At 29.7% G+C, this 26345-nt stretch overlaps 3 protein-coding genes across 3 annotated transcripts in view; 2 read left to right on the top strand and 1 right to left on the bottom strand.

The window, feature by feature from the left end:
- Positions 1 to 6115, top strand: part of LOC123290797 (protein Skeletor, isoforms D/E-like) — a 56601-nt gene extending 50486 nt beyond the window's left edge. The window contains exons 9-12 of the mRNA XM_044871132.1: positions 434 to 627; positions 2327 to 2557; positions 3397 to 4477; positions 4631 to 6115. Of these exons, the coding sequence (XP_044727067.1) occupies positions 434 to 627; positions 2327 to 2557; positions 3397 to 4477; positions 4631 to 5808 (2684 nt within the window). The 3' untranslated portion in view covers positions 5809 to 6115. The remainder of the gene's footprint in view (positions 1 to 433; positions 628 to 2326; positions 2558 to 3396; positions 4478 to 4630) is intronic.
- A 4998-nt stretch (positions 6116 to 11113) lies between these two features.
- On the top strand, positions 11114 to 18115 carry LOC123299120 (DDB1- and CUL4-associated factor 10). The gene is made up of 6 exons (XM_044881365.1): positions 11114 to 11715; positions 11783 to 11896; positions 13323 to 13434; positions 14504 to 14761; positions 15142 to 15357; positions 17008 to 18115. Exons 1-6 carry the CDS (start codon positions 11507 to 11509, stop codon positions 18073 to 18075), a joined length of 1977 nt encoding a protein of 658 aa, XP_044737300.1. The 5' UTR covers positions 11114 to 11506; the 3' UTR covers positions 18076 to 18115.
- A 3417-nt stretch (positions 18116 to 21532) lies between these two features.
- Positions 21533 to 25126, bottom strand: LOC123290788 (fibronectin type 3 and ankyrin repeat domains 1 protein). Its single transcript, XM_044871120.1, has 4 exons — positions 25053 to 25126; positions 23980 to 24216; positions 22821 to 23179; positions 21533 to 21687 (listed from the first exon to the last, which is right to left on the bottom strand). The coding sequence occupies exons 1-4, from the start codon at positions 25124 to 25126 to the stop codon at positions 21533 to 21535; spliced, it is 825 nt and encodes a 274-aa protein (XP_044727055.1).
- Positions 25127 to 26345: the final 1219 nt, after the last annotated feature.

The following is a 26345-nucleotide window of genomic DNA, read 5'->3' as shown; positions in this document are numbered from 1 at the left end:
TGGTAGAAAACGGAATCCAACATGGTGGGTCTCGGAATTTGAAAAGTATATCAGTTTTAACTATAATGAGTAAAAATTCTCGATTTTCTTGTCTTTTCCCTGTTCACTAAATAAAGTGTAAGAATAAATATAAGCATAAGTGTTACAAGAAACACCCAAGACTGGAATACTTTTAGCGCTTTTCTAGACAGAAGCGAGAAAATGAAGCACCCAAATGCGTCACTATCCTATGGCCTATATTCTTTTGTACAGTTTCATATATTGGCTATCTCTTGAATTAGAATTATCCCTTGAATAAGAATTATCCCATTTTAAGCCAAGAAATTATAAAGGCAAAATTTGGTCTTTTTTATACTAAATTTAAGCGTCATTTAGTTATACGGATCCTTACAAAATCTATCTAAATAATTTATTGTAAATTTTATTTTTTAAGGTCATGTTGGCTGGGGAATTAGTTGGTATATAAATGGATTATTGATACCAGAAATTAATGTTGTTCGTGGAAAAACATATTCATTCGTAACAGAAGCAGGACTTGATCCCGAAATTCCAGCTAGATATCATCCGTTTTATATAACAGATGATCCAGTAGGTGGCTACCAATACAAAACAGATGAAGAGAAAGCTGTAAGCATAAAATTACATATAGAATTACCTAATGTATTTTTAAATAAAGGGTGGGGCTGAAATTTGCGATTTTTAAAACGCTGTATAAAGAAATTCCTTCAATTTTTTTAAATTATATTTTTATTTAAACTCTATAAAATGCATTAAAAAATTATCTACTGAAGAAAATTAATTGTGTTTTTAAGTCAATGTTGTAAATTAAGTATTGTATTAATTATTAATGCATATTCTAAATTGTATTGGAAATAAGTAGATCATCTTTTCATTTCGTCTAACTCAGAAAAAGCAGATTCGACAAGAAGTGGTTTTAATTACACTGACAATTCTGCAGCCTTTGGTGAATAACTTGAAGATTCATCTGCAAAGTGTCAAGATGCAACAAACCAATAGATAAATGTAAAAAATCGAATATTTTCCGTAGAATTCAATGCAATGTTTTTTACAAACTGACGGTCACGAAAAATTAACATTGCGCTCAAAATAGACAAACTAAACTATTCGTTGTGTGCGTAGTCATGGTAGGGACAATAAAATCGATGCCAGCGCTTTAAGTGAAAAATTTTGGAGTTAAAGGGGGCTGTTATGACTAATTTGCAATTCTTTACATGTTAATGTAATAGAATGTCAAATTAAAATTATTGTAAAACACGAATTAATTAAACTTAATGCATTAAAAATTGTGAAAATAAGAAATCAAATTGCACAAATATTATTTTTCAAATGTAAATTATCATAATTATTTATTTAAATTTGTGAGACAAGAATATTAAATTTTAAATGTAAGTTTTAAATGCAATCCATACAATTATATATGCATCCATACAATTCTATAATTAAAGTAGTGTATCGTTACCATGGAAACGAAACTCACGCACGGAGCGAATAGCTGAATTGACTTATATACATAATGCAATTTGCTTGCAAAGGAAATTGTCTTCAGTACCTACTTATGCATTTTATATAGTTTAATGTGATAAAAAAATAATTTGGAAAAATAGATATATTTTTAAAGCGTTTTCAAATTTGCACACTTTTTTTATACCACAATCGGATACGATGGATTCAATTTTAAATTATAAAACAGAAAGTTATTATTTAATTGAACATATTTTAATTAATTTATTACTTAGCAGTCCATTTTTTAAATATTAAATGGCCACCACACATGTGATAGCACACTTAACCCTTTTCGATCAATTTTATTCAACAAAAAAAAACTCAATTCCAGCAATTGTTTCTAATTTTTAAGCAAAAAACTTTGGTTTTAATCTTAAAACCTTATGTAAATATTTCCAACCTAGATATTAAAAAAACGCTTAAAACGCAAACCACTCACTTCCATTCGCAATAAATCGTTATTATACGTAGGATTCTACAAAGGATTTGACTTTACCATAACTTGGCAAGTTACAAAATTTAATAGATTCCTGTTAGTTTACTAAACTAACTATAAGTAACTATTGCTCAATTTAATACTGAATTAACCGTGTTTTTGACTAAATACAAGTAGGTATGCCATGACAATCACGATGGCTATTTAATATGAAATTCTATAAGCAAGCTCAATTTATCTACTAAACTAACTGTAGGTACTAACATTGGACAACTAAATAAGAAATTGTCGTGTTATATTTTGAAATTAATTAAATTCGGTGTATTTTTCAATGTTAACTAACATTTTGTTCATTTTTTGCAATAGAAAGTTCAAATCTTTGCTGGTGTAACACAAACTCCAACAGGAGAAATAGTTCCAACAGGAGTAGGTAGATTTTGCATATGGGAAACAAAACCTGACGTTGAAATTGATCCAGATAGTTTCAGTTCATTTGGTGAGTATCAACGGTATCTGCAATTGCGATGCGATCCAGGTATACCCGGCGTTATAACATGGACTCCAGATGCAAATACACCAGATACAGTTTATTATCAGGTAATACAATATTTCTAATAACTGTAGAAATTTTCAGGTAGATTTCAGGTAAAAATATTTATATAAGTATCCTTGCCGATAAGTGCATATTTCAATGTGTGTATACTGTATATGATGATTTATACTCGAAAATGATGCAAGCCAAGAAGAAAGAATTAGAGAAAGTAATTCATAAAAAAATTTATTTTATTTTACTTTACAGGGCGGTAACGAGGGAACATAGCACCGGTGGCAAGTATTTAGATAGTGCCTTATATATATCGGGATCGGCTCTAACGATCTTGATGAAAATGCGTATACAGATAGTATTTAACATAAAAAATTTAATTAGATTTGTAACATTCCTGCAGAAACGTGGAAAACTTGGGCGTTGGTGGGTGCCTCACTTTTTCACTCCCTAGTTATGGCCCCTGCATAAATATATGCTCGTTTAGAATGCGTATATCTTTTTTTTTTAATTAACTAAACAGAATTGATAGGATGATTGAAAGCATACTTAAAAAAAGGTGCATCCGACTTCCGGCGAAAATCCTCCGTTCATTAAAGCCCTAAGCGGAATGATATTCGGATAAACTTTTTTTTTATATCTAACATTGATAATAAAAAAATGTTAAGATTCTTATCAAATTAGGTTAAAAATTTTCTAAGAATGGATATGGCCACTTATTAATTAGCCCTGTGAAAAACTATAAACTTTTAGCAAAATCGAAATTTTTCTTTCTTTTGTAAGTAGTACTAATTTTTAATCACAATTGTAGGTAATATAAAACTTCGAAATCTACCTTTATCTTTTTAAAAGTTATTGTCAATTTTATTTGTATATATTTATTTTTTTTTAGTGTTTCACACATCGTTATTTGGGTTGGAAAATAAATGTACTTAATTCATGTGATGTAAGAGCAGACGCATCGGAATATCAACCTGCGTACGTATCATCGCATCCATTGGTGGATACCGTCGATTCATCGGATGATTTCAAAGCCAGTGCATCCATAAATGTTGAAACTCGAATTAAACCTAGTGAGAATTTATTTTTAGGGAATAATATGAATAACTTATACCACAACACGGACATATTTAGAAAAAATTCTTTATTTAATAATCGTGGCAATTCATATTATCATTTTTCATCACCTAGCACAACGCATCATTCACCATTAACATTAACATCATTGCAATCATCTAATTTTAAGCCTAGCCCACAAATAATGACAAGTCTTTTGCAACCCGCAATTGTTGCAATTGACGATTCAACAACATTTAAAAATTCAGCAATTAATATTATAACATTGCCCCCACCAACAACTATTAACACAACAACGGTAACCTCAACATCAACAATAACAACAACAATTAGTCCTCCAACGGTTAAACCATTGGATGAAACAACGACATTCGTTGCAGATGTAACAACTGAAAGCATCGATAGTTACACTACTGACAGTAGCGTTGTAACTACAGATGTAACGCCAGCTGACACAACTGAAGTCAATGACAGTGAACCAGCTGAAAGCCAAAATTTATCTAACAGACTAATTCAAGAATTGCCAGCTTCATTACCACATGCTTTACCACTCACTGGTGCAATGTATCCACCAAAAATTAACACAACCTATTATTTTAACAACAAATCCCCTCTCAAACCTCCACCCCTACCAATGAATCATTTAAAAATGGGACCCCGCTTTGGTATATCACATCGTCCATATCATCGTCCTTTATATCCTAATTTCGCAATGAAAAAACCATATTTTCGTCCAAAGCAACATCGTCCAATCCAACAAATGTCAACCATTTTACGCCCTGTAATACATCCACCACCAAAAACATTACATCCAAAACCGATTATGATGTTAATTCCAAATAAACCACATCATCATTTCCATCGAGGTGATCTTCCATTCATGTTTCCACCACCAAGTCCAAAACATCCACAAAATAATTTCAAACAGCAACAAATTATTTTAAATGGGAATATTTTAACACAAATGCAACATAAATTGCAAAGCTTCAAAAATGTCACGAGCTTTAAGCCATTGCCGATTAATAAAAATGATTTGACCTTACATGCAGATAAGACAACTAATAATATTGAAATTGCTGCTTTAAAACCGCCATCCAATAACCAAACACCTTTCACACCGCCAGCTTTACCTGCGCTCAATATTCAAACACTACCACTAATACCACCAGCCTTACCTGCACCTAAGAATCACACACCCCTTATACTACCGACACCTCAATTAACATTTACAAACGAATCATCTAAAAAAATAATACCATTATCAGTAGATGTAGTACAAGATTTTCGAAAATTGAATAATCGAACACAAAATTTAAGAGTTACAACACCTACACACATTAAAAAAATCATACATAACACAACCATAAAACCAATTCCCTCAAAAATGATATCCATTAAACCTGATTTTAGGCACAAATTGATCACATCAACCTTGGAGCCTGCTATCAACACCGGTTTCCGACCCGATTCCATAATCATTGAAGGTGGATTCAAACCAATCATAACAAAAATCGCACAAGATCGTATCTCCTCTGATTTGGAACAAATATCCGATAATATTGGTGTTATTGATCTATCCAATCAAGAAACACATAATGATTTCACATCATCCCAACAATCAACAGAAACATTTGAACCAATGTTTATTCCATCCCCACCTGACAGCCGTCATCAACAACAGCAATCCGTACAAATCGTGGATGAAACGCAAAATTCTATTCCAGAGAATTTTGATGAAATGGTCATGGCAGCTGAAAGAATTGATTCATTTTATTTACCCCCACCAACAGTTCATTTAAAAACAAAACAGCATCAACAGCAACAAAAACCTGATTTAAGCGTTCCGAACGGTTCAATTGTTACTTACGATGGACAATTGTTATCAGATATTAGTTTATCGCCACCATTACCAGCATTTCCATCTTCTACATCTCAAAATGCTGGTTTATCAAAAATTGAACAATTAGTACGAAATACACCCCAATTTGTACCATTTAAAGGAGAATTACCACCATCAGTACCAGATATTATTCAAATTGATTCGTTGCCACAGTTAAAATCAAACACAAAACTTATTAAATCATCGCCACGAAGGAAACGTCGTAGTCCACACCATACTCCAGAACATAAGGTAGAAACAGCGACACCGAATAGATCAACAACACTTTTAGTATCGACAAATTCAATTTTATTTATGGGACTCGTTATATCCGTTTGGTTTAGATAAGGAAGGCGTATGATTGTTTTTTTTTTTTTTTACTTAATGTTAATTTAAATCTGAAAAATAAAGAACTTAAGTTCATTTGTTTGTTGTTGAGGTATTTAATGTCTTAACTGATAATGACTTTCGTCTAATTTAAGTCATATATGCCTTGTCTTGCAAATCAACGATTATTTTTAGCATATGGAGATCAATTACAAAACAGCAAAAGCAATGCCATTGAGTATTCGCCAACTGGCTTATTATGTTGACCTGAATATCCAAAATAACAAGTGAAAAAAAACAATTGACTGAGTTAATTGTTCAAATACCATGTATAGACAGTTTTGATGACGCAATCGTTTGTTTTTTGAAATCACGTAAATAAAGAAAAATTTCCACTCTTAAATAGCCACACACACATAATTGATATTTCCATATTATTACATACTACAAAATTTTCACCTAATTAGCGCCCAAGTGGGTAAACAGTGATGTTTACAAGAAAATGTTTCAAACAAAAGTTGTTTATTTTTTTATAAGGAACATTTTTTACAGTTAAACATTTGTTCTATCACTAACGGTTTACAAGATGGGTCTTACGGGCCCAAGACCCAGTTGACCTATGTTGCTCATTTACGAACTCGACCTCACTTTTTACGTCTTAAGCACACTATAAAAATTTCAGCTTGATATCTCTTTTCGTTTTTGAGTAATCGTGATGACAGGCGGACAGACGACAGACAGACAGACATACAGAAATGGACTATAATTAGGTGGTTCTATGAACATCTAAACCAAATTTTTTTTCGTAGCATCACTATTTTTAAGCGTTACAAACTTTGGACTAAACTTAATATACTATGTATATTTCATATACATGGTATAAAAATACGTTGTTAACAGCTAAAACCCTTTCTCTTAATTAAACGTTATTGCAAAACAAAATTTTATTAGAAAGTTTTAAATTTCTAAAATGAAAATATATTATTAACTGCCCTGCCCTGTTATACTTTAATGCGTGTTTTAACATTATAATTAATATAACCTGAGCACTAGAAACTGTATATATAATAATCAATTTTTAACGAACTTCACTGCTTTCAAAAAATCAGGCATTCAAGGAATATTTTAAATACAAAAAAGAAGATAGTAAAATGAAACTTATTTGGTTGTCCAGGTCCTTAATGTAATTACGAATTTGTTCCTCACTGCAGTGTGCAAAATTATGATGGTGATTTTCCACTTTTTAGTTTATAAAAAAGGAGAGTTTTAGTTTTGTACCCGATCTTCTATTGCTCATTCGTAATTTTTAAGAATTTTAAATAGATGAAAAAGAAATCATTAAAATAACGGTTTCATTCATAACCTCAGCTACAAATAGAAAATTTAGAATAAAATAACTTTGAAGATAATTTTAATGTAATAATTTTTTATACGCTAGCAATAAATCGTTATTAACATTTAAAAATTATAGATTATTTGAAAATTTTTCGAAAATACATAATTATTTATAGTTAATTTAACTCATCGAAGCATACGTCTTCTCTATTTGCCATCCCCTCACCATAATTTCGTCAACAATACCTACTGTTACAATGATAATGCTATAATGATAATGTTAAACGTGGAATTTTACGTTGGTGTAAAAATTATCATCAAATATAGAACGAAAACGGAAGGTCGTAAATTTCGATAAAGGAAGAAAGACGAAAATTTAAGAAAAACACCGGAAATTAAGAAACATGTCAAAAGCCTAAAATTTTTACACTAACCGTAACTTTAACATAGAGTATTGCGATATTTTCGATGAAATAATTGCGCCAACTCCCTAATAAATATATCGAAACATTATTTAAAATACTTAAACATTACTTTTTTATAAGATTAGTAGATTAAGATTTTTTTTAGTTAGTTTTTTTTACGATTTTATTTATTTTGGTTTTTCTTTGTACATTTGCATTATTTTTCGTTATAAATGTGTTATAAAAAATATTCTAGAATTTCTTGGAATATTTTGTTTTTTATAAAGAGAAAACAAATAAAAAAGAAAAACAAACTCTTAAGTCATAACAGAAAATATATTTTTGACTTGCAATATTTTTAATTTTTGTGTAGTCGTAACTCGTAATAATGTATAATGTATAATTTTTATGTAAATATTTTTATTTTGTTATGCATTAAAGATTTCTCTGTTGAACTGAGTCTTATTTTCTTCCATTTGTACCTTTAATTGACTTTGTATGTGTGTTCTTTATGTCCTTGTGGTCAGCAAATTATACATTAAAAAATCTCGGTAATGGGGTGTTCATTTTTACGGGGCTCGGAAAAATTTCAAAATTTTACCTAGCTTTAATAGGTTTCAAGAATGTGGTGTCCTGGTCCCGGAATTAAGCAAATATGTGATAGCTAGCGAAAAACTGACATCTTCAATTTGCCAGTGTTATCAAAAAAATCGAATTTTTTACTTTATGACGTCATCAGAATCTAAAAAAATTAATTTTGCTCTATCACATCCAAATATTATCCAATTTTGATAAACCAAGTATGCTATTCTACTAAATTTGGGCCATACTTTTCAAATTTGTGATCAAAATTAACCTCGCTCTAATAGGTTTCAAGAATGTGGTGTTCTGGTCCCGGAATTTAGCAAATAAGTGATAGCTAGCGAAAAACTGACATCACAGCTCTAAAGAATGACCCATAATTAGTGGGTTTCAAAAAAAATTCCAATAAGATCGTATCAAATTTGCTTGTGTTATCAAAAAAGTCGAATTTTTTAACTCTATGACGTCATCAGAATCAAAAAAATTTATTTTATTCTATCACTTCCAAATTTTATCCAATTTTGATGAACCAAGTATGTAATCCTACTAAATTTGGACCATACTTTTCAAATTTTGATCGAAATTAATTTAATATTAAAAGTTATTTCGGATTTCGGAGAATTCTCTAAAATACTTTTTTCTACAAATTATGATATTTTTAATACTGTAAATTAATGAGCACCTTTTATGTGATTCTTTACTAACTTTTTTTTACGTATAAAACATACTGTTTGTTTTGGCCTCAATTTCTGTTGCGTCGGTGGCGGGTTCCTCTTTTCTCATGCCCTAGTTACGGACCTGGCTAGATTACGTAAATCTCTTGTTGTTATAAACCAAAATATAATGTAGAAACATTAGTGCAATATTCAACAAGTTCTTTCTTCTGTTAACGGTAATAACTTTATTATGTGGTTTATATCCTGTACGTGGGGATCCAGTTTCTTCATATTGTTTAACATTATCTCGTGAAATTCATATGACACATACCTATTGCGTGGTTTATATCCTGTACGTGGGGATCCAGTTTCTTCATATTGTTTAACATTATCTCGTGAAAGTCATATAACACATACTTATTGCTCTTTGGCAACTGATCTAATTAGTTCTTTCCCATCTATTATATACGTTTACAAGCTTTAATATATGTGTCTTTGGAAATAGTGCCCTTTGTAGTACTTCTTGTTTTTAAGGTGTCAATTTTACCATTTAGCCACGACCAGAGACGTCCTCGCCCGCCATACTACACAGTTAAACGCGAGAATTAGCCAATATACCATATGACATTGAATCCATAAGACTGTTCAAATGCTCTGCTGCACATCCAGAATAAACTTTTTACCTTGGCTAGTTTTCAATCCAAGTGATCATTTCAGATCCATTTTTCATCACTAGTCAGTTAGTCATATTTTGGCCGCTAACATAAATTTCAGATGCTTAAACGTACTGATTTGCATAAGTTTATTTCAAATATATTGATCACATTTTATGTAACTCTTCGATAGTATGCTATAGTCCTTGACTGTGACAAGTATGGGCAAATAACCCCATTTCCTTAGGATAGGTTAATAATTCGTGTCCCACAAGGCAATTCGATAGTGATAAAAACAATTGAAAATCGAGTTAATAGTGATTTAGGCGTAATTTGCATAACAGTCTTCTTTAACGTCAAAATTAATCACTGGAAACTCTGGCGTCGATTTGATTGTCCCTGCCATAAGTTAGCACCCAACGTGTACCATGTAAATAGATATAGTCCCCTTATAGTTTCTTGGAGACGCGAATAGTCACAAGATATATGCGACTTTGGTCACAAGTAATAATTATAATAATACCCAAAACACTAAAATAAAGACACTACACAAATGGTTTAAAACAAGTGAAAACAAACAATTGACTGAGTTAATCGTTGAAATACCATGTAAAAAGAGTGTTGATCTCGCAATCGTTTGTTTTTTTACGTCATATAAGTAAAGAAAGATAGCCAAACATACATAACATGCATACACACTTAACTGATATTCCCATATAATACAAACTACATATATAATTTGCGCTCTTACGGGTAAACAAGATTTTCCATAGTAACGACGACACACTACTTTATTAGTCTAATTTTATTGATGGGCATATATATAATATTACCAACGCAATTTATAGTCCAGTAAAATTAAAAGGTGTTCTTGCTTAAAAAATTCAAGTAAAGTTTTTTCACCGGGATTATCTTCATTTGGATGGAAGAAATGGCCTATGAAAAATCCTTTGTAAAATCATGTGCGCACAAAAAAAAAATATTCAAGTCAAATGTCGCGAAAATAATATTTAAAGATCTTTGAAACTAATATTTTTCGTTAGAAACATTTTCCTCGATTAATTTTATTTATCGAGTTTCAAGCATTAAAAAGCCTATGTATATGGTATGAGTGTAAAAGGCGGCAAATATTATTATTGCCCGGATCGGCTAAATACCTAGATCGGGCCCTGTTTCTAAGCTATTTTTGTTCGTAGCATCAATATTTTTAAGCGTTACAAACTTGAAACTAAACTTAGTCTACCTTGATATATTTCGTATATACATGGTATAATACAATCAAAACAGAAAAACATTGATGCATATACGAAAAAAAATTCAATATAATTTAAAATAAAATTTCAATCAGATAATATTTTAAAAATGAAAATTATTATCAAACACTAGAGATAAATATGTTTTTAGAAAAACAATTTACAGTATCATCATCAAAAGTGCCTTGAACGCCCATTTATAAAATACGTTGGACGTAAACAACAATCAAAGTATATTTTAAATAAAAATTTCAATTAAAATTGTTTAAAGTTTAAAAAAAATCAAAATCCAACTGGTATTTGTTCAGCAACAAAAAAAAAAGTAATTACAAACATTTTTAAAAGAAGATTGATTTCCACTCCTTCATTTTTGTGGTATGGATGTTTTATTATAAGTTTATGGTAGTAGAACGTAGAAGTATATTTATTATATTAAAAGATGTATACAACTTAGATGGTACATCCATCTATACAATTCACGTTGAGGTGGTAATAAACAAAACGGATAAAAATGATGTCGGTGTAGTGTGAATTTGTCACAAGAAAACGTCAAAAACGTTGGTTGACATTTCTTATCATACTTTTTGTTTTTCCTACAAATTCAATTTCAACATATTTATTATAACTTTTATTAAATGGAGTGTTTCAGTTAAGTTAATTCAAGCCACAAAGAAATAACCTTTTGTTTTTACATTATCATTACAATAATGAAGATTATATCATACTAAAAATTGAAGGTTAGATTAACATACAAAAAAAATACTACACTTATAATTTCCGCATTTTAAGTTTTTTTTCGCATAAAAAACTTAATACTCCGAACAATTTCATAAATAATGACAAAAGAAAGAAGTCGTACACGACTTTTAAATCCAAATTGGTTAAGAGATAGAGAATTAGGTGTGAAAAGACGGTTAGGATTTGAAGATGCATTTAGTGAAAAGTTATATTACAGTCTTTTGCCATGCAATTCATGGGATCAATTCCAGCATACTTCAAATAAAATTCATGGTGGTGTGTTTAATTTAGAATTTTCACCAGATGGGTTCGTATAAAAATATTAGTGTTGTAAAAATTCGTAATATTAATGTGAGGGTTTCTTTTTATGTTAGGTCACTACTTGTGGCTGCTTGTGAAAAAAAATCTATTATTATGTTCGATCCATTAAATCGAAAAGTGGTCAAATCTGTGGATTATGCTCATGGTGATTGTGTTAATTGTGTGAGGTGAGTTGTTAACAAATTTTTATTCAGAGTATTATAATGCAATTTGCTAGATAGATGTCAAATTTTGAAAACTTTTGAAACTCTGAGCAGTACTTTTTGAGAAATCGAAATTTAAAGAATACTTGATGTTTAAAAAATAATAATTTGGATTTTTAGGAAGAAATCAAAATCTGGAAATTTTTCTAAATAACTTCTGTAACAATCGTCTTAAACCATAAATATTTTTTGTAAATATTAGACTTAGTACAGACAACAAATCAGATGATAAATCAAAGTACTTTTTATTTTCTACTACATTGCTAATGATAAAAATTTCGATTTTCAGTTATTAGTCGAGAAATTGTAAATTTTGGGTTTTCTCACTTCCTACTGGCCAGTTGTCAGATGAAATTGGTTGTTGCTACGTAACGAGGAATTGAATACCCGTATGTATTCGTTACTAAAATAATCAGTACCCGTTACAATCGTATCGTTACGTTACTCGTTACTTTTGATACATATTACCTAATAAAATTTCAATTAAAATTTTAAGTCAGTTATAGTTCAACTTTATAAGTCAAAGTATATGTATTCTAAATAAAGAATTTGAGTAACGAAAAATGCGAGTAACATGATAAATTCGTGAGTAACGTTTCAGTAAATGGCGTACCCGTTACTCAATATTCGGTGTATACAGTTTGTTATAGCTCTACTAACGATTGGCGCAAATTCAAGATATAATTGTTATCAAAATCAACATTGATTTGATTGATTGAATTTTCGAATTTAAACGGTTTCCATTGATTCCTCGTTTATTTTAGTTATATTAATTATTAACTCAGGTATATGAATTATTCTATCCGTGTATATGTAACTGAACTCTTCCTTAACGGCTGAACCGATTTTGATGAATTTTTGTGTGGATGTTTGAGTGCCCCTGACCCCTGGATGATTTAGAATTTCATCAATTAGACCCGATAGGTAGCGCCATGTCAGAATTCAGCGTAACCCTCAAAAGAATGGCCTTTCGCATTTCTTTTGATAGTTTTCATGGTTCTTAATATATAAGTTTATTTTTAGAAAAGTTAACTTTAATGTGGAACTGCATTATTTGATTTAATTTAAAATTGATATTTTTTTTGGAAATATTACCAATGTATTTAAAAAATATCAATTTTACGATGTTGATCTTGCTCGATGTTGAAAAATGCTTAGAGGATAAGTTTTTACAAATTTGCTTATTACAAAAAAATAAATTTGGCCACTATTAATCGAAAAGCTCTCAAAATTAAAAACAATAATTCATGAAATCGTATCTAGTTAATAGTACATCAGATGTAAAAACTGCAAATAATCTTTTTCAAAGAAAACTTGATATAAAATTCACTTTTTTTGCAATGAATACTTTTACCATATGATTCCAATTAACAATGTTTTTTTTTTATAGATTTTTGGATAATCGAACTTTTGCAACATGTTCAGATGATAGTACGGTAGCATTATGGGACGCTAGAAACTTAAAACATAAGACTAGAACGTTACAAGGACATTCCAATTGGGTAAGATGAAATTGAAAGCTTAATACATATCTATTTTTTAATATATAATAATTTTAATTGAATCACTAACATTCGATGCACATAATATCAAATTATTTAGGCGTGCAAATTTATAAAAATTTTCAGTAAAACGAAGCGGTATCAGTAAAAATCAATTTAACGTTCGTTCATTATGAATCCTACAACTAATTTTATTCTGTATATGATGTGAAAGAAATTTTTACGAGTAATATTTCTAGCAATTTTTGGGTCAACTTAACACTTTCGCTATGTATAGGATTTAAATACTAGAATGTCAGCGCCACGTGTATAAAATATATTTGTTAGACTCGGGCAATTTTTTCATTGAATGAAAAGGCAAAATTTGTATCATATTTGTATTTACATATGTTATCAATATCATATGTAAGTACAATTAATTTTACAACTTTGAAAAAATCATTATTTTTTAAATGAACACGACACAATTTTAAATTAAAAATTTTAAACTTTCCGTATTTAATCATTTTACTTTTTTACTGCACTTTGGGAATTTATTAAAGCTTAAATCAGAATTTACAGTTTTTGAAGATTTGCACATTGACACACTACAACAAAATTTAAACGACATAGTGATTCAAAATTAATAAAATAAATTATTTAATGTTTTATATAATTCTTTATTAAAAAAAATTTTTTTTGTCAACCACTATTACCTTAGTCTATTTATATATGTAAACATTTAACAACATTGTAAACGTTTCCGTTAAATATTATATATCTATAGGTACAGGTGTCTTTTTTAACTTGAAATTTGCAAAAAATTTGAAAAAGATTTCAAAATCTTTTTTTTTTTTTTTTTTTTGCTTAAAAAACAAGTTTTGGATGCATTTGGAATCGATCGAGGCTTTCAAATAATCAAACTTTTGTTTGAAACAATTGTTTGTATCTGACTTGTATTTTAATTTTTTTGCAAATGCAGGTTAAAAAGCACCCTGTATAGTTCTTTTTTCTTTCGCTAGATAGATTCTAGCGTGCGTGTAACAATAATTGCTATTCTAATTTCTATTGTCTAAATTTAAATTTTTAGGTAAAGAATATTGAATATTCACCCAAAGATGACTTATTAGTGACATCCGGCTTTGATGGAAGTATATATACGTGGGATATAAATAGTTACACGGAAAGTAGCTTAACGCATAAACGTGTATTTCATACAAATGGTTTAATGCGCACGCGTTTATCACCGAATGCATCAAAAATGGTGATTTGTACAACTGGCGGTTATTTAATTTTAATACATGATCTCAATTTAAAAACATTGGCACAAGATCTCTCTGGATTTAAGGTATAAAAAATGTTATGAGGTAAACATATTCATTTTTTTTGCTAATCATTACTAACTGGTTTAATGAACGAATATTAGTTCACTTGATGATGTCTAAAACTAAAGGAAGAATCTAAAAAAAAAAAACAAAGGAGGTTATTTTTACGGAAAAGTTGTGTTTTCACGCTTTTATAATCTTATTTGAAATAAAATAGAAAAGCTTATTCTGATTAAATATATTCAGCGCATATATCTTACATATCAACTGAAAATGAGGTATTAATAAGTGATTATCGAAACTTTTCCATATCTCGATAGCATATTTAATCTCGATTTTATAACTAAAATTATTTAAAATTTCAAATATTTTTACATTTTTTTCCTTTTGTATTTTTTGACAGCCAAATATGTATCGTTTAATGCAACTTAGTTCACAAACAATACCTGTAGCAAATGCATTTAGTCATCTATTTTCACCGAAACGTACAAGCAATCGAGTGGAATTTATCACAGATTTTCCAGTTGGCGATGAAGCTGAAGTTGTGAGTTCGTTACAAATTCATCCGCATGGATGGTGTTGTATGTCAAGAAATATAAATAGTGATGAAACGTCAGAGGTGAGTCCATATTATATTCACAAATGCCATTTTTTTTACGCAGGAGCAAAGTATAGAGTCCCTCGCTTAAAGTATGCATTGCATTACAAACATCAAGAAACTATATTAGACTTTTTTTATTTTGAAAACTGATAGCATATTCTATGGGAGAAACTTAATTCAGTGATGATTTTACGATATAGGAATAAATATTTAAAAAAAAAAAAAAAAAAAACTATGTTATAACTCGTGTGCAAAAATAGTTTACCTTATTAGGTATGAAATTACTCCATTCGCACCCGCTCATACTGTGTAATAAGAATACTTGTGCAAACCACTACACTCAATTATTGGCTCTTGGATTGATTATTACGTTCATACTCATTTTATAGAGTATTAGAAGTGTGAGCAGGGTCGCCGACAGAAACTCCGGGTGCGGGGGATGAATAAGTTCCTTATCCCCCAATCCTTTGAAATAACACTATTTGACTACTGAGTCAAAATTCTTGCTGCGTTGTACGAAGATGTGAAAACGACAAAGATCACAAAAGATTAATAATCACAGCAGATGAACAATCGCAGCTATGTAATTGTCAGCTTGTCGAAGCGTTGGCAAGCGTAGCAGACAAACCTACAGTGTGTCCCATGGTTAAAAGTTTCAGAAAAAGTGTGTGACTTTCAACTTTGAACTATGCCTTAAAAACTTATGCTTTTAGAAAAAAAGTCAAGCAACTTTGTTTTTAAAGGAAACAAATTTTATTATGTTTGCTAACAAGGGCGTCATATTAGTTCAAGAAGAGCTGTGATCTTAAAACGTTTCGTATTGAATGACATAAAATTATCTGTTGGTAGCTTTCTATCTATGTTACCTGAAACGTGTTGAATTAAACCTTAAAAGTATTCAATTTTTTTATAATTTAGTGACACATTAAAATATCCCCGAAGTGCGCATCACGACCAAATGCAAACAAATTCACGTGCGTATGGATTTTAAAATAAAGTTTCTACACAAAGAACTTTAAAGTTACAAAAAAACATTTCCATTCATTAATTATATTAATAATAATAAATCATTAACAGTCAGTTAATTTGTTAATGAAAAAATAATTATATTAATCATGTAATGATTTGTATAATAATATAATCTACAAGCTGATCTGATATATTAATCAATATACATAAATTAAATAATTAGTTCATTTATTAATTTATTAATATTTAATACATATATTACAAATAAAAATACATTTTTATAATTTTAAAATGTCTATTCCTTGTTCGTGAAACTAATATTAATTAGGTATGCTAATTATGTAGTTAATATAAGCTAATTAATTATTTTGCAATAAATAATTTCTCAGGTCAATCTTCCGTATTATTTATGATTTTATATTAGAAAATATCAAGTTTACTATAAACTATATCAAGGTTACTTAAAAATTTTTAAAACTGAAAAATTATAACTATTTGAGCGAAAACCAATTTGAAGAATAGATCAAATACTGAAATTCTGTGAAACATTTCTAGAAAACTCCAACTCCGTAAAGAAAATTTTTTCTGTTATGAATTGGTTCAAAATACACATTTTTTAACTCAATCATAAAATGTGTACACACTCTATTCTTTATTTTTAGTCCTGTTTGTTGAAATTAAAATTTTTATTTATTCCAGTGGACCTGCGTTCATGACATACAATCAAAAACAGTACAAGAAATGGAAGATTTCCAAAATGAAGCTGACAAATATGAACAAGAGCCAGTAGCTGGTCAATTTTTAATATCCGAAACAGATACCAGCGATAATGAAGGTGTACCTTTATCAGCTGGCACAATATCCGCCACAATATTTGGCCAATTAGCTCATGATGTACGAACTCGAGCTTCATATCGATCCGTTTCATCGATTTCATTATATCGACCACCGAATTTATCCTCACGTGAAACTAGAGGTTCAGCGGCAGCTTCTTCAACAGTGGCCACTGCGTCTGGTTCATCTTCAACAAGTACAACTAGCCCTTCATCGGCATCTACATCAAATGGAGCACCATCATCAACGGCCACATCGGCTTCATCTTCGGGTAGTTCGAGCTCCACAGCAACACGTCCGGCTAGACAGCAACAACAAAATGCATCCACTGGGGAGGTAATGACTAGCACTGACGTGTGGGAAGCTTTAATAGCAATACGGGAGGCTCGTATACGCCGTGAATTAGTCAATAGAAATCCCGAAGGTAATTTTAATTTTAACAATATGCAAAGAATATCAAGTACTACAACCGGTATACTAGGACCGAATATGAATCTGAATAACGGTAGCGATAATTCTGGTGATGAATCACCTACCTCGTCCCCATCAACATCTGGTCAAAAACGTAAACTTCAACATCGGCAGTCAAAAACTAAACCTACAGCATTAGTATATAAAAACATGCCACGCTTAACACATTTTATTGAAGAACCCAACGTTGGAAAAGGTTTTATCAAAGAACAATGTTTTTCTCCAGATGGTCGACTAATATGTTCCCCATTTGGATATGGAATCAGATTACTAGCGTTCTCACCACAATGTCATGAATTATCTACGTGTGTGCCGGATGATGGTCCGGTTCGATTATTTGAACTTGGAACAAATATGTGCCATTCGGATATTGTAGTGAGTTCAAAATTTAGCCCCAAACATTGTTTGTTAGTTACAGGATGTTTAAGTGGTAAAATAGTGTGGCATCAACCAGCTATGTAATTTTTGTGTTTCATTTTGACGTTTAATAATTTAATTTAAAAGAAAAAAGTGTTTACAAATAATAAATTTAATAAATAAATATACTTTAAAAAATTAATAATTGCAATTTTTAATTATTTAGTTAATTTAAAATGCAAGGTGTCCTTGTACAATTTAGTTAGCAAGCATTATGTCGTACTTGAAGAACAGAAAAGGCTTAAAAATTTTCTTTATGGTTAATTATGTTAATGTTAAAATTTTCGTGATTTATATCTTATTATGATACACTTTCAAGACAGTCTAACGAATGATTTTGCAACCCTGGTGTTCTCTTAATAACAAGCATGGTAAAATGTTATAGATGATGCCAAAGAAGCATTAATAATAAGTAAATAATTACACAATAAACAATAAGTTTGAAACTTGATCTAAACAATCATCAAAAGCTTGGTTGAATTATCAAAAATCTAAACCTTTAGGCCTTTCAAATTACAAAACTTTTATCCTCTTAATTTTTTTGTAAAAGTAACATTTCTTAAACATAATACTCGTTAACAAAGTTGTGGGGCATGCTATATTTTTGATACTTTAGCTAGTATCACTCAATAAAATTATATAAACTAAGTAAGATTCACCTTTTTTTTTTTTTTTTAATAATAGAAAAAATGCATACCTGAACGAAAATTATATGCGAAAAATTTTATTTTGTTTTCTTACACGATGATACTGCATGTATTTTTTATTCAAATAAAATCGAACAATATTTAAGTTGAAATTTTGTCTAATTTATTAAAACATTTTTGTTTAAATTCTAAAGTATATATTAGCAAAGAGAAATAAGTCAATAAAAAAGTCGATCTGCTTAAAAAATCCAAGTGAAGTTTTTTCACCGAGATTATCTTTATTCAGATGCAAGAAATGACCTATGAAAAGTCCATTGCAAAATCATGTGCGCAAAAAAAATATTCAAGTTCAAAGGTCGCGAAAATAATTTTTTTTCATATATCTCGTCAACAATTAAGTTTATGGCAGTTTTAGTTATTATATTTGTTAATTTTACATAGAAAGGGTTCTGTACAAAATATTTGTAGAAGCAATAGGTCTCAAGATATTTGGCTGAAAAAATATCCAAAAAACTATCAAAAAAATAAAATATTTAATTTAATTTAATTTAATGAATTTTAAAAAAATATTTTTATTTTTTTAATATTTTTAATTTATTTATAAAATATTTTTGATATTTTTCGTGTAGTACAACTGTATATATAAATAGCTATCTATATATACAGCTGGGCTATATATACAGTTCAATAAAATATTGCAATGTTTAAAATTAGTTTTTTAGGAAACTGTTCCAAAAAGTGATTTTTTTTAGTTTAAAATAATTCAAATGCTCTACCCCTTACACGAATTGTATTTAAGTTCAGAAGAACACAGTTCATATACCCAAAGGGATTAAGTTCTACAATTTCGAAATAAATTATTCATTTTGATAAAGTTAAACGGTACAAATATTTCAATGTGTAATTTGCTTCATGTAATAAATTGTGTTTCACATTTGTTTTTTACAACAATATAAATTTGCATAATTTAAGACTATAAATTAATCAATAAAATAAACACATTAAATCTAAAAGGAAAGTAAAGTTATTAAAGAAAAAATGATAGCCATGAAATTAATAATGAATAGTTTCATGTCGATATAAACGAATCTATAAATTTTTTCTACCCAATCAATTTTTTTATTATTTAAGCTAAACTCATTAATTTCCTTTATATTTGTTTCTTTTGGTTAAACACGCTGAATTTTATGTAATGATAAACTGTTTTTATTAAAATTAATATTTTCTAATTTTCGAGTTAATAAAGCATAGGGTCCGAACGAACACCTCGGAACACTCTAGAAAATTATGTTTGCAAACTTTAAATTCGGATTAAAAAATTTTTTAATGCGAGATAATATTATGCTACAGTTTTACGTTTTACTGGATAATAATATTTAAAAAAATGTAATGGAATAGAAGAATCATTGATCTTACAAAATCCAACGTACGTGCGATATAATAGGATACGGGGAGTCTTAAAATTTAGTGTAATACTGAAAGGCTACATAATACAGCAAACCAGACAGACTTTTATAACTTTATTAGTCGACTTTTCTTTAAAAAGTGCCCTAAAAGCATTGGAAGCTTGCATTTAGGTCGAATACTAATTACGACTTTAATACTCTTTTATACTACAACTGAATTGGTAAATTATTCTGTAGTACAACAAAATTAAATAAAATATCTTGATAATAAAGAAAAACTAATCATAAGCTAACTGTTTACACACAATATGTTAGTGCGAGTGACAATAGCCAAGCGTTAGTTACTAAACTCGTGTAAACTAGGCACTAAGCCAATTCAAAGATATCATGTACAAAATTACTAAATGTTTTTGATGTATTCATGATATAAGAAACAAGTGAGAACAAACAATTGACTGAGTTAATTGTTAAAATACCCTGCATAGAAAGTGTTGAATATCAGTACTTGTATTATTTTTTTATAATTTAGAAGAGTTTAAAAAAACTTACACAATTATAGCGGCTTTTCGGCCGCTATTTGCTTTTTTTGAGAATGTTTCACAAGACCAATAATTGGAGCTACCTGCAAATTTTCATTGATAAATAGTGACGTTTACGAAAAAATGTTTCAAACAAAAGTTTATTTTTTTATAAGGAACATTTTTTACATTTAAATTTTTGTTTTATCTCTAACGGTTTACAAGATGGGTCTTATGGACCCAAGATCTAATTGACCTATGCTGCTCATTTACGATCTTACCCTCACTTTTTAAGTCCAGAGCACGCTATAAAAATTTAAGCTTGATATCTCCTTTTGTTTTTGAGTTATCTTGTTCACTCGGCCAAACAAGCAGACGATAAACCGGAAATAGACTAATCAGGTGATTTTATGAACACCTATACCAAAATTTTATTCGTAGGAAACTTGGGACTAAACTTAGTATACTTTGATATATAATATATATAGGGTATAAAAACATAAAGTGTTCTCGTTAAGCAAACTCAAATGGTCACTATTAATCTGAATTTTTTCAATTTCTAAACCTTTATTTTATGGCTAGTTTCGTTGTCGAGGGGTAGCTTAACACATCAAGCTAATTCCTCCTAATTAAAAAAAAAAAAAATTTTGGTTAATAAGAAAATGTAGCTTGATAGACTTTCAGTTTGCCTAAAAATAACGACACTGTCTAACCTTTCACTAAACCACTTTAAAATTTAGTTACCAAATCGAACGCACATTACCTTTTGCTTACATGGAAGGTACCTATGTAATTTTGAATGTAATTCCTTATAAAAAATTCTGGCATAAATTATGCAGTCAGCTTTAGTTCAATTTGTCGGCACATAGCCAATTAAAGTAGTATAGCAAAATCAGCACCAAAGCCGGTTTATTATTTTGAACATTTTCAATCAGCCTTTCTCGCCAAATAATTGAAGTAACTCATTTCGATTATTTGACTTGGAATGGTCAATACAACTTAAACCTTTATTATCCTTAATTTTTACAGCGTTTTTCCATTTTTTATAGATGCTTTCAACAATCTTATAATCGGCATCCATAATTACTACAAATTATGAAAAATTTTCTAAAAAAATGCGTGTGTTATTTATTAGATAACATTAATTAAGATGTTTAAATGTTTAAATTACATTTATTATTAATTAGATAAAATAAACACGAATATTAAATTAAAGATACAGGATTTCCCTTTATTAAAATCATATTAAATATTTATTTTACATGGTTAATGTTAGACTGATTTAATCAATTTTTTACTCAATTTAAAATAGATTAGAGAATAGTTCTCTTTAAAAACATAAAAATTGTGTTTAGGAAGAAGAGTCGGCCGTAGGTAATAGAAAAAAAAAATTAGTAGAAAAGGATCCGAAATTTTAGTCTGTTATAGTTAACGAAACATATTATTATATATAACAAAAATTTGGGTACATTACCGATCGATTGAGGGTTTACGAGTGCCAGGGCATTTTTGGATAAAATTCTTGTTTTTTTATATGAAGTTGGACTAAATCTAAATCAATTCTGAAAATTTAAGGAGGAGTTGCCCGTTTATTTAATGTATGTATGGAGGCCTTTCGAGAATGTTTCACAATCCCTCTAATATAAACTACCTGCAAATTTCCAACTCCCTATCTTTTATAGTTTTGGAGGAAATGGGCAAGAAAGTTTTTCCTAATTTGCGCTCTCGCAGGTAAACAATGATGTTTACGAAAAAATGTTTCAAACAAGAGTTGTTTATTTATTTTTTTTTATAAGGAACATTATTTACATTTAAATTTTTGTTGTATCTTTGAGACCCATCTTTACAAGATGGGTCCTGCAGACCCAAGACCCAATCCACCTCTGTTGCTTATTTACGAACTCAAACTCACTTTTTACGTCCTGACCACATATTAAAATTCAGCTTGATATCTCTTTTAGTTTTTGAGTTATCGTGTCCATAGACGGGCGGGTGGATACTGTATACCAACATTTTACTAAGCGTTACAAACCAGGGAATCATTCACACGAGAATAGTGCTGTCCCGCCAAATAATTAGTTTATGAGCAATTAGGTTTCGAAGTCTCCGTCAATCACAGCCTTATTTAGACTCTTCTATTGATAGTATTCATTTAAAAATTATTTTTTACATTCTTTGTGAATTTTTTTAAGTTTCTTCTAAAAAGTCCCAAAACTTACCAGCACGCATTAATGGAATATATCCACAACCATCTGAAATTGTTAAATTAACTCCTTTATCCAATAAATAATTGACACATAGCAAATTATTCATATCAATTGCATAATGTATAGGAGTACATCCATTAATATCTTGTCGATTGATATCAGCATGATTTTCAACTAAATATTTGATAATTTTCATAAATTGATTTGTAACGGCTACCATTAAGGTGGTTCGACCCGTTAAAATATTGGGACTATCAATATCTACAAAACCACTATTAAATAAATGTATTACAATTGGCAGATTGTTACATGTTACAGCTTTAACTATTGGTGAAAGAGTGCTTGAATCTTCAGTTTCCAAGATAGAAGGTCTAAAATTGGTATTAAAAATTTATTAGAAATAATGAAACGTTTATTCGATTAAAATTTATCCTAATTTAAAAACAAGTGAAAACAAACAATTAACTGAGTTAATTGTTGAAATACCATTAATAGACAGTGTTGATTACTCTATCACATAACACATACATACATGTCACACATGCATAACTGATATCCCCATATAATACGATACTATACAATTTACGCCTAATTTGCGTCCTCACGGGTAAACAGTGATGTTTACGAAAAAATGTTTCAAACAAAAGTTGGTTATTTATTTATAAGGAACATTTTTTACAACTAAACATTTGTTCTATCACTAACGGTTTACAAGATGGGTCTTACGGACCCAAGACCCAATTGACCTATGTTGCTCATTTACGAACTTGACCTCACTTTTTACGTCCTAAGCACGCTATATTTCAGCTTGATATCCCTTTTCGTTTTTGAGTAATCGTGATGACAGACGGACAGACGATAGACAGACAACCGGAAAATGTACTAATAAGGTGATTTTATGAACACCTATACCAAAATTTTGTCCATAGCATCAATATTTTGATGCGTTACAAACTTGGGGCTAAATTTAGTATACCTTGCATATTACATATATGCATGGTATAATAAAGAATGTTAAAAATAGTGAACAGCAGAAAAATGGTGAATAAGAGATCTCCTTTGGCTTTATTCGATCTGAGTTTTTATTACTTATCGCTTTTAATTTTAAGAATTTTTTGACTAATAGGAAAACTGAAACTTTTATAATAAACAATAAAGTTGTTTTGCCAACCTTGTCTTAATAATTTCTTTAAGTAATTGAACATTATCTTTTTCAATTGCTTTATTCAATTGTGCAACGGTGAACGGGTGATTTTCGGTGCAGACTTTAAAAACTGGACTCCACCGTACTGTTTCTAAATCTTCATAGAGGTTGTTCAATTCACCATCATAAATACCTAATCGAAATTTGTAAATAGATCCAGGACCGGGTTGTAAATTACAAACTTTAAACCAATTTTTATACCCTCTAAAAACAAAATTTTTATTAAAAATTACTTTCTTTATTGCATTGTTTTTGTCAAATGCTATTTTTAGACCCCCTACTACAGCAGAATTCTAGAAACGCCAATACCATAATTATTTCTCCTAAAGAGTCGCTCTTCTGTCTAATTTTTCGATTCCAATAGAAAAATACGAAGTAGGTTTAGAAAGTCCCTCACGACGGTACACAGAATTTGTGGTGTATAATATATTTTGCACACATAAAAACACCCGAACTATATGGTTAGTTTTTTCACTTTTAGAAAAGCCAAATATACAACGAAGATGATTACCACGAAATACAACCTACCCCACCCATCGAAATCATAAATCAGATCCGAATACAAACTTTGTTTATCATAATTACTGGACTAAGTACTTACGTATAAATTGTTTTCCAATTTTCAGTTTTATTAAAAATTTCAAGTAAAAAATATGGGTTCAATGTTATTTCGTTTGTTAACAATTTAATTAAATGCCATTCAAAAGTTATTGAATTGTATGTTTTGCTTTTTACATTAACTTCAATATTCTTTAAAGCCATGTTTATTTTACATGAAAAAGCATATTATTGTTAAATAAATTGAGTTAGAGGGACTCTCGTAAAAGGGATCCGTAGTCATTCTTCACAGAAATTAATTCATAAGTTAACATAATTTACCGATAGTATTTAAACATTATTTACAACTTCACGTACTTAACCCATTCTTACTTATATTATAAATGCGAAAGTAACTATCTCTCTTTTGCCATACCAAAAGTTTTTGTTGTCCCCTTTGGGCCAAAATCTGAGTACACCCATGTAATTAATCTTTGTTATACCCGTCGATATACTCGAGTTCTGTAGTTGGCATGGTTTGAATCAGTCTTTTCTCCTTTATCGTGACAGCATACATTATAAGTTTCTATAAAACTATTAGCTTTTTTAGTATGACAGAATACACGCATTAAGCAATGCATCTAAGTGAGAGGTATTATATACATGTGAAGCTTCGATATGCGTTGAGATAGTTGTAAGACGCTTGGATAGTGGGACTTTTTTAGTTGAATAGAGAAACTACAACAGATAAGCCAAGATACAAGTCACTTTTACAATTTCATATAACACCTATAATACCTCTTACGTAGATGCATTGCTTAAAGCATGTACTCTGTCATACTCATGATATATTAAATGCCTAGATGTAAATCGAACATTCTGTATAGTGATTCATGGCGTCCTACCAAACCATATATGGCGCCATATATGATGATTAGTCTAACTATAGCTGTGTACATCCAATGCAAGCTGCACCACTGCCCATTTCCTTCCAAACATTTCTTGCCTATTTAGTACTACGTATGCAGCGTGGTATGCTTTACTTCGAATAAAAAAGTGAAAAAATTAAAATAGTGCGACTTATCTATTCTTTTATGAGTTTTCTATACATTCATGAAATTAATCTCCAATATAATAAAGTCATGTTACACATCAAAACTTTCTGTAAAAAGCATTATACAGGAAGATTTCACTAAACTATTTAGATAAGGGTTAATTTTTTTTACTACGGAGTCCTAAAAAAGTAAATATTTTAATGTAAGGCCATATATTGATCAAACTTTTTATTCCACTTGTCCATTCTTTTGATACATTCCAAGTATATGTACAATGTACATAACTTTTATACCCTGTATGGATGAAATATATCAGAGTATATTAAGTTTACTCCAAAATTTGTAACACTTAGAAATATTGATGCTGTAAAAAAATTTTTGGTATAGTTGCAAATCAAAAAATTTTCCATCGATCAGTACGCGATAAGAGATATCGAACTGAAATTTTTATAGTGTATTCGGGATGTAAAAAGTGAGTTTGAGCCGTCCCGGTCTGGGTATTCGTCGTCGCCTTTTATTTCTTAAACCAAACAAAAATTTTGTCAATACCTCGTCAAGTTCGTATAAACGAGCAGCATAGATCCATTAAGTCATGGGTCCATATGCCCATCACCACAAAAAATGTTTCTGTCAACAAAACTAACACCTTTTATTTGAAACTTTTTTTCGTAAACACCATATTTTTCTCGTAAAGTCGTGAAACTTTAGTTTTCATTTTCTCTTCTTCATACAAGTTATTTA

The sequence above is a fragment of the Chrysoperla carnea genome, chromosome 1 (assembly GCF_905475395.1).
Source record: "Chrysoperla carnea chromosome 1, inChrCarn1.1, whole genome shotgun sequence".
NCBI lineage: Eukaryota > Metazoa > Arthropoda > Insecta > Neuroptera > Chrysopidae > Chrysoperla > Chrysoperla carnea.
This window is presented reverse-complemented; position numbering and strand designations above follow the sequence as displayed.

Coding starts and splice junctions, on each gene's coding strand:
- LOC123290788 (XM_044871120.1), bottom strand. CDS start 25,126: ATGTATGCTGTCACGATAAAGGAGAAAAGACTGATTCAAACCATGCCA. Junction 24,217..25,052: donor GAACTCGAGTATATCGACGG/GTATAACAAAGA, acceptor TTTTGTTTTTAG/AGGGTATAAAAATTGGTTTA. Junction 21,688..22,820: donor TATTCCATTAATGCGTGCTG/GTAAGTTTTGGG, acceptor CATAATTTGTAG/TAATTATGGATGCCGATTAT.
- LOC123299120 (XM_044881365.1), top strand. CDS start 11,507: ATGACAAAAGAAAGAAGTCGTACACGACTTTTAAATCCAAATTGGTTA. Junction 11,716..11,782: donor TTAGAATTTTCACCAGATGG/GTTCGTATAAAA, acceptor TTTTTATGTTAG/GTCACTACTTGTGGCTGCTT. Junction 13,435..14,503: donor TACAAGGACATTCCAATTGG/GTAAGATGAAAT, acceptor TTAAATTTTTAG/GTAAAGAATATTGAATATTC.